Raw genomic sequence first — 9779 nt, 5'->3', positions numbered from 1 at the left:
AACATGAATAACATAGCAATATAACAATAAGATGGTATTTCTCTTTTCTCTGTTGGATTGATATCTATATAGTATCTCTGTCTCTGTACCTATATCCCATCAATATAAATCGATAACTCTGAGGGATATAAGCCTATGGTCGTTGATCAACTAATTGCATTCAATATCTGACTATGTATCTATCAATCCATAAATCATTTGAATTCTCTCTTTGGTATTTTATCAAACACTTTGAATAAACTATTCTCTTGTATTCTCTTTTAAACAATTGAGGCATATACAAGCCTCTACTATACAACACAATGAGTCAATACATAGTATGAATCAAATGGAAGTGAATAGCATAATAAAACTCTTGAAATGCAATACATATACTTTCATGTGAGCATAAGGAATGAAATTCCACTTACAACCACTTGGAACACTTTGTTTTAAACCTTGGTTGAATTCCTACAACAATAAACCATATATAACACCATCAATAACCCAATAATCCAACAATCAAACCATAGAAGCCATAAAACCAACACAATCCACAAACCCATATCATCTCTCATACCAAAACCAAGAATAACTAAACCAAAATGCTGACCTTAGCTCCTTGAACCAATGATAACTTAGTTCTCTCAACAATAATCCACCAAGAGGCTTGAATCAAGAGAACAAAAGAAAGAAATTAAGAACCCTAGGTCTCCCTTAAGAGAAGAACCGATAGAAGAAGAGAAGAAATGAGAGAAAAGTGAGCAACTCATCTAATTATATCACTTAAATCCGAAAACACGTTTCTACTGTTCACTGACCGCGGGTGCGCTAGCCTTTGCACCGCGGGTGCGCTATGCCTTCGGCAACACAACCAAAATTCTGAAACTGACGACCGCGGGTGCGGTACAAAACTTACCGCGGGTGCGGTGTCTGTTCGGCAATCCACCAAAAATGCTGCAATAAAGACCGCGGGGGCGCTGCTCAAATTACCGCGTGTGCGGTCTGGTCTCGGCCAAAACAAGCTCTTATGCAACTAAAATCGAATCGCAACGCTGATACAATACAACTACCAACAACTAATATGAACAACACCATAAAACAAATATAACCAACAATACCAAAACCCAAACATAACTCTTAACATCACACTAAACTAAATCTTAACCAATTAATCAATAATCATACGAAAAATTAAACCGTACCGTACACCAGGCTTGGGTATTACACGAATCATAACAGTGAACCACAGAATCAGACTTATCAAACGATACTTATCAGAATTTTGAAAGGACTCAGTAGAATCAAAGAACATCGAACCTAGAAGAAACATATCATATATCGATCGAGATTTTTATCAAAATGAATAGTATTTTTTGAAATGGGTTGACACACATACAAGCATGTCATGATATACGTGTAAAAATTTTAAATTACAAAGGAATATATAGCAAAAACTCACTTACCGTTGATTCAACCGTGTGGTTCAAACTTGGTCGAAACTCGAGCGAAGCCTTAGCTGAACTTATCCAAACTTGGACGGAAGTTGATAATGGTCTAGACAGCACTAGATATGGTCTTTAAATGTTGCCTAAATACTGCTTAAATGGGCCAAAGATGGCGTCTTGTTTTGATGAGAAAGGGTCGAAAGTTTAGGTGTTTGTGGGGAGAATTTGGAGTGAAATTGTGGGAGGCTTAGTTAGATATTTATAGGCTGAAAATGGCTGTTGAAATGCCCTTCATTCAGCCAAAATTTTGACCTTCCAAGTGCCCAAAAATAATGGTCCAATTAGCCTCAAAGTAGTCAAACTTTATCCAAACTCAAGGGTCATTTTGGTTAACTCAAGGGTCATCTCTTGCATATTAAATTTGCCTAGTCTTTTAGCTCCTCTCCAAGCTCAATTTTGGTTCTTTTAGGACAAGAAGGTGTTGAGATCTTGATTTCGGAGTTCGAAAAATTAAGCGTGAGAAGATTGAACAACTGATCGAGAAAATTGAAGGTAACTGAACTGAATATTCGTAAACTGATAGTTTCCCGAACTGAAGATTAATGTGTATATAGTCAAAGACAACTGAACTCAGCTAAGCTAACTGAACTGTGTAGTCAACTGAACGATCCGTTAAGACTGATCAGTTACACAACAATCGGTTAATCCTATTGGATATGTCAATTAATAAATCAGCTTGACATGTTATCAGTTAAGTAACGTGGCTATCAACCGACAATTGTACAAGAGCAGACTGCAACGTGTAGTGAGAATATCGCATTTCAGAAAAGCTACAGTGTACGATTGAAAGAAGAATGTTGACATGGCTATGCAATGGATATAAATATTCAAAATGCATTCATTGTTACCGTTGGAAGCAAAGCCTATAAATAGCCGAAAAAATCAGCGAATAATAATCGAGTTACGAAGTTACCGAGTCACAAAGTTTGCAATCAAGTTTAAAAGTTCTCAAAATCTTATGCTTATTATTCACATTCATAGCTTTTAGGCTATACCTTTAGCTTAAAACACAAAAAAAAATTATTGTTATATTATTCGATCATGTAGAGTTCAGTTGTGCTAAGAAAGTTACATATCAGTTAAGTACTATAAGTTGTATTGATACTAAGAATTTCAATTTTGGCATTATTAAGTCCAAACTGAAGTGAGTTTGTACAATTCATTGTATAGATCAAAGTCTTTTAGAGAATATCCTATCTTCGAGATAGAAGGGGTGAGGTAGGATTATTTGAAATTTCCGAACATCCAGAAATCTTGCGTTCTTTCCTTATCAGTTTTATTCTATTTGTCGTTCAGTTATTTCCGCATTTTATTAAGTTAATTGATTGAAATTGACAACAAGATTCGTGAATTCAGTTTATCACTAAACTGAATCATAAATCGAAGGAGTTGTGAAAATCGTAAAGTGTTTATTCTACCCCCCTTCAATAAACTTTTTCACCCCCAACAAATCCTAACAAGTAGTATCAGAGCGAGTTGAATCTTGTTTCAGAATATTTCAATTCTTACATCTATATACCATGTCTTCATTCAATAAAATCTCAATGTTCTCTAGAGAAGATTTTTTTGATTGGAAGATAAGAATGCAGGATCATTTAGCTACACAAGACGATGACATGTGGTACATCATAACCGATGGGCCAATGAAGATACTAAAGACAAATACATCAGTTGCCATAACTGAAGGAGATCCCCACCGCATCGAGAAACCACGAGATGAGTGGACAACTGAAGACAAGAGGAAAGCCAACCTGGATAATGTGACTAAAGATATACTGTAAAAAACCTTGGATAAAAGTACTTTCAGCAAAATTAAGATGTGCAGAACAACAAACAAAATCTTGGATAAACTGATCCAACTATGCAAGGGAAACGAGCAAACAAAAGAAAATAAACTCTCAGTTGCAGTTCAGAAATTCGATAATATCAAAATGAAGACTGGAGAGTCCATGAATGAATACGATGAAAGAGTAAGAGTGGTAAATGACAATCCAGTAAAATGTATTCAAACAAGCACTGAGTTATCGTGGTCTCCAAGAATGAATTCAAACAAGGCCATAGAAGTCAAAAGACTTGACAGGAAATTAGACTTGTGTATTCAAGCTAAGGTTCGAATACGAAGAAAGAAATGTCAACTCCACCAGTTATAACTGCTCCAAGTGCCATCAAACTGGACCAAACTGATTCAGTTGAAAAGACTGCAAACCAACTGAGTAATGATGCAATGTCATTATTTGTCAAAAAATTTGGAAGATTCATGAGAAAAATCAAGGTTCTTTCCAAAGACAATATCAGAGGAATAAAACCAAGGAAGAAACAAATGATTGCTACAACTATGGCAAAACTGGACACTTTATTGCTGATTGTCCTATGCGTGCAGGCTGTGAGTTCAAGAGGGGGGCGGCTTGGGTACTAAAGCCATGAGGGGCTGCATGGCGCCAAGCCATGATATGGAGGGTTTTTTTGGGTCCTTGGTGAGTCTTGGTGGGGTTCAGATAGGGCCTGGACGTGCTGGTGCAGCACATTGGCCTAGACTCCAAAGGTTGATCATGTTGGCTTGTTAGGAGTCGTGTGGTTCCTAGGGCAAGGGAATGGTGAAAATGGATGGTTTAGGGGCTAGGGACATGCCTTAGGGTCCTGGTGAGGGTCTAGTATGAGCCAAAAGTCGAGCCATGGGCTGGGACAGTAGCTGGCGCGCGAGGAAGCCAAGGTGGGTGTGAGGACGCGTTTTGTGTGCTGCTGATGCGTGAACTTCAGGGCCTTGAGCGTCGGTTCTGTGTCAAAAGAGACCTGACCATGGTCTTATTTATTATCTAAGGAAGGGGTCTATGGCTCGTTTTGAGATCGTTTCGAGCCGTGGTCTGTTTGGGGTTGTAAATTGGCTTAACTTGTCGAAATAGGAGCGAAGTAAGCCTAGGTTAAATTTTATTGTTTCGATTTTGTCTTGGGCGTGGGGACTTCCAGAAACTTATATTGAGTCTTAGGATGTTAATAAATGTCTGGTCTCTGGTTGGTTCGAGTCGGAAGGGTAGTTTGGTCATTTGTTTAACCTAAAACACGAAGACGATAATAAAAGAGTCATCTGGTAAGCGAATCAAGTTGTTTTTGAAATGTAAGTCCAAAGATTGAATTTCCAGCAAGTTAATGTGTATATTTTTGGGTGTTTTTAAAGTTTCGAAATCGAGTCGTCTCCTAGAGTCAAAGTTTAAGGTCGTTCGGTTACGTATAGCGTTGAATCGTGAGCGGTCGGTTCGAGAAAAGTCAAGGGCGGTTTGCAAGTTCCTGAAACAATTTCAAATAATGTTAAATTTTATTTTTAGAAGTTTTAAAGTATATGAATGATATATGATATTTTTAGAAGTTTTAACGTATTTTTCACGTATATAATATTTTTAGTAATCTCGACGTATAAGAAAAATTTAAAGCATCTTTTTGGGAAATTTTAAAAAATATGGAAAGTTATAAATATTTTATGAAATGATGAAGTAAAATAAAATATTTTTGAGGAATGTGAATTGATTGTGACGAAAAAGTAGTAACGAATCCGTTGAAAACGGGAATGGTGAACTTGCGATGAAAAGGGAGTGAACCGTCGAAAACGGGAGGGGGGATCTCAATAATAATGGATCCGTTGAAAAAGTGAACGGTGAAGTTATTTTTATGATAGTCGGTGGGATCGTCGAAGAATTGGACGTTGAATCCGACGGACCTAGTACTATGATTTATAGATTGATCATTGTCACTTTCGATGATCGGACTTCACATAAAAAGGATGATTTTAAATGGAAAATGTTCATATCTATGCATGGTTTAAAAAGTTGCATATTTTGAAAGTTTCATGATTGCATGGAAAAATCTACTTTTAGTAAAAATAATTTTTATGCATGTGATTATAATTACATACTTGGTATATTAGGTTTGGAGTGAGTCTCATGTGAGACCGTCTCACGGATCATAATCTGTGAGACGGGTCAACCCTACTCATATTCACAATAAAAAGTAATACTCTTAGCATAAGAAGTAATACTTTTTCATGGGTGATCCAAATAAGAGATCCGTCTCACAAATATGACCCGTGAGACCGTCTTACACAAGTTTTTGCCTTAGGTTTGAGCATGCTAAGTCATTAGACTCACTAAGTTTGAATGGTTGCAAATAATGCTGATGTTGAGTCGTGAGGTGCGGACTTCGAGTCATCTGGGAGGCGCAGTACATACCCGAGGACCTAGAAATTCCGCATATATTAAAGACTGTCGATGATTTTATGGATTATCGTTTTTATTTATAGACTGTTAAGATGCTAGAATTTATTGAGCTGAATTTGAGATTTTATTGCTTTATTTACTTATTCCACATGAAGGCTTTTGTATATTATGAAATTCATTTATTTGATTATTTATGCTAGTTTATTTATGATAAATTATTTATACATAGTATAAAAAAAATTAGTGTAAATAAATGAATTTAGAAATACGGGTTGTTTCAATCCCGCTTCACCAATCCCTTAAATTCAATACAACTTCAAATGAAAAATCATATAATGAAGCTCAAATAAACATCAAATCAGCTCTAATATGTACAAAAATAACCTATAGTATGCGAGAATTCACCTCAAATGACCTCATTTTTGAAAAATAAAGATCAAATATGCACACCTTAAAAAAAAAAAAATAGGAGCCGGAAAATGAAGATTGACTGCACCACCATAAAGAGGTCATTGATGGAGGAATGTCGTCGGACCACAAAAGACGACCGAAGAACAAAAGCGATAGACGAGAGCTTCAAACAAAATCTCTAATCTGCAAAAACTAGAAAAAACCAAGCTCAAATATGCAAATAATTGAGTTCAAGTAAAGAGAAAAATATTACATTACCATCTAAAAGAGAAATGATCACAGGTTGTCGATCAAATATCTTTGTGTTCTTCTCCTTCATTTGCTTGATATCATAAATATATACACACACACACAACAAATATATATATACCAATAGATTTGATAAACTGAATTCTTTGCCAACTTTTATGATCTTCAATACTCTAATATTTCTCATAAATCCAAATGGTCACATTTATTTTTATCAATAACACAATACTTCTTATAACACAAATATTTTATTGTTCGTCATTTAATTTTTCCTCCTTTCTTTTAGCCCACATGGGCTTGGAAATTCCATCCGACATGTACATTTATGCATTAAAATAAATTTTTTTAATTACAATCACCAGAAAGATATTTTAAAAATATGGGTTAGGATTAAAAATATTTAATTTTTTTTGAAATTTCAGTTATCATAAAACTCGAGAAAACTTAAGAGTTAAACAATGAATTCTGAAACTCTTTGGACATGTGATATTAACGAAATAGTAAAAGTATTTGGTACTTGGTAGTCAATATTAATTAAACTTAGTATTTATATGTTCTCTCAGCTCAATTTATTTGAATAAATTGTATTATATTTTTCTTTAAAGAAGATATTCTCTATCGTCTCCGCGAGTTTCAAGTTTAAAGAAACAAAGCCTTCTTGAAACAGTAGTGTTTATACATGGCTGCTTATGATAATTCTACCATGATTTAAAGAAAGAAGACATAACAACAATTGGTCAAACTAAGTAGGATCCATCAAGTTCTAATACTAAACTGATCAAAGAAACAATTCATCTGATCAAAATGAAGCTTTCAGTTCATATCAGACCATTGCTTGAGGGCAGGAGTAGTCCATTTTGGGCACTTTGGACTGAAATAAGTCGACAGGACCCGCGAGTTCAAAAGCTCGACAATGGGAGCGAATTTCACACATCGGGGTGTTTTGTACTGATTAATGGAGGCACCTATGCTAATGGCATAGTCCATGAGCTTATCAAAGGTCCCGACTTCCACCACCTTGATCTCCAGAGGACCTATTGTGTCGAAAACTCGATTCTGGCGGTAAACAGAGTCGAGGGATTCTTCAATGGTCAGGCAACAGTCTTCGAATATTGATTCAGGAATTTGAGGGGAGCCATTGTGGCTGAGCTCCCAATATAGCACATAGTGGCCTGGAATCGTGGTCGTATCGGCATAGCTCGTGTACTCGGTGAGACATGCATCGAATGGCATCAACACGCTCACCGCTTTCTTGACAGCATTTTGCAGCTCAACTTCGTCAGTTTTATCGGTGTCGATGCTCAAGACTACATTTTTTCTGCAGATGAAGTTGAATTGAGGTGCATTGTTCTTGAATCCTGCAACTCGAAGCACATCGCCAACTCTATACCTATACAGCCCTGCAATAAGATAGAAATAAAGTTAAAGAAAACATCATTAAAAGCATTATTCCACAAAAACCATTCAAGAATATACTACTGATTTTCTTGAATTTTACCAGCATAAGTGGTGACAACAAGCTCATATTCCTGTCCAATCTTGACATCAACCAAGTCAACCAAATCTTGTTCATTCTGATCATCAAGAGATTTCGGCACGACGCCATTGTTACGCTGCACCGGCAAGAATTCGAAGTAGGCCATGGTTGGGATAAGAGTGTAGGTCACATCACTAGGCTGGCAAAGGGGGTTAAGATTCACACCGAAATAACACTCGGAGGAGGCATACATTGTGCACACAAGAGGCAATCCATTGCTGTAATACTCGAGTGTCGGTATGTACTGTGACATTGTCCCCGTCACGATAACATCTATGTATTTTGTATTAGGCCACAACCTGGTGATAATTCCCTGCCAGCTGTCTTTCTTGCATTCTGCCTCGATGAAGTCCGCAAGATTCGGGTCAGTTTTGTTGATCCGCATCACCACCTCCCTCACCGATTGATCAGTGATCATGGAGTTGAGGGTTCCAGCTCTGATGTCGTGACAAAGAAGGGTCCAATGCTTCTCCAAGAAGCGGATAGCCCGGATGAACCCGGAGGCGAAAACGGCGCCGACTCGGAGGACTTGCTTGTTCTGACAAAGGCCACAAAGCATCTGAGAATACATACTCTGGTAAAAATCAGGGCAAAGAATGGTTTCATTCGGGCTAGTGTAGTTTGTGTAGGGATCATAAGGCCTGTCCTTGAAATGGGAGCTTTTGTAGTAGCTGGTTAAAATAGGCCGAGCTGGTAGCCCACCTGGTGTCTTGGTCTCACATTTTACGAACAAGAAATACATCCCTTTTCCCTTATCTAAACCAGGCACAAATTGGCTCATCACAGGCATTAAAAGACTGTAAAGCAATGATCTTCTCCCCATTTCCTCTTCAATGGTGGGCATAACTTTTCTTTCCCCACCCGATGTCCCAGAACTGCACAAAGAAAACAACCATTTTTGTCAAATTCAAAACCCAAAACAAATCAACTTGTTTAAAACTCAAAAGTTTCACATCAAAGTCACACTCACACACACCTAGTTAAAAATTCAGAGATGGCTTCAGAACAGATAATGGGAGAGGTGTCCCCATTGGCTATGCGGTTGATATCTGGAAAAATGTCCTCGTAAGTGATGACAGGAATGACTTTCTTGAAAGTTTCCCTGTCAATCCGTCCATTAAGGCCATGTCTTTTCATGTACTCAACATGGGCATTTCTGGTCAGGATTTCAGCGAGAACTTTCCTCTGAATCTCATCCGCATTCTTGGTGACTTCCTCAATGAAATCTAGTTTATTCTTGTTGTTTTCAACCACACTATATTCAGTATGGTTCGCAACTTCCATTGGTGCCTCGGGCATGGTTTTCAGCAGATAAAAGGGAAGCTCTTGGTGGGCTTGTTGTATAGATATGCTTATAGAGAGAGCTTGAGAGGCTGAGCAGTAGAGGTGGTGGAAGGTCTGAGGGCTTATATAGAAGAAGGGGGGAGGAGTGTGGTGACCATTTTCTGATTAAACCGAGTAACGGGCGTATGATGGATAGAGACAATGCTTTTTCTTTTTTCTTTTTTTTTTTTGGAATTTTTAAAATTAAATTTATATAGATTTTTTGAGTTTGTGAATTTGTTTGTTCTTTGTAAATTTTTTTTTTTATATTTAAAAGTGTTTAAGAGTTTGTAAATCTTCAATATAATGAATGTCTTTATTGTGAATATGGATGGGACTTGTTGCATTTGCTTTCTTATTCATTTGGACATTCAACTTTCATGCTTCACATTATTTGTCTGTCCCAATCCAAGCCTTTTACTAAGTACGTTCTGTTTGTTATTAGCTTTCTTTTTCTACCGAGTGGAAAAGGTCGAAAGTTTTCAATAAACTAGACATGCTTGTGGATGTTCATTGTACCAGAAGAGATGATGTGAAAATCCAAAATTTTTAACGATCAAATTCAAG

The 9779-nt window shown here is 37.0% G+C and overlaps 1 protein-coding gene across 1 annotated transcript; it reads right to left on the bottom strand.

Moving 5' to 3' along the window:
- Positions 1–6983: 6983 nt before the first annotated feature.
- Positions 6984–9287, bottom strand: LOC140833958 (indole-3-acetic acid-amido synthetase GH3.6-like). Its single transcript, XM_073198505.1, has 3 exons — positions 8866–9287; positions 7851–8764; positions 6984–7752 (listed from the first exon to the last, which is right to left on the bottom strand). The coding sequence occupies exons 1-3, from the start codon at positions 9186–9188 to the stop codon at positions 7166–7168; spliced, it is 1824 nt and encodes a 607-aa protein (XP_073054606.1). The 5' UTR covers positions 9189–9287; the 3' UTR covers positions 6984–7165.
- Positions 9288–9779: the final 492 nt, after the last annotated feature.

The sequence above is a fragment of the Primulina eburnea genome, chromosome 6, assembly GCF_022965805.1.
Source record: "Primulina eburnea isolate SZY01 chromosome 6, ASM2296580v1, whole genome shotgun sequence".
Taxonomy (NCBI): domain Eukaryota; kingdom Viridiplantae; phylum Streptophyta; class Magnoliopsida; order Lamiales; family Gesneriaceae; genus Primulina; species Primulina eburnea.
This window is presented reverse-complemented; position numbering and strand designations above follow the sequence as displayed.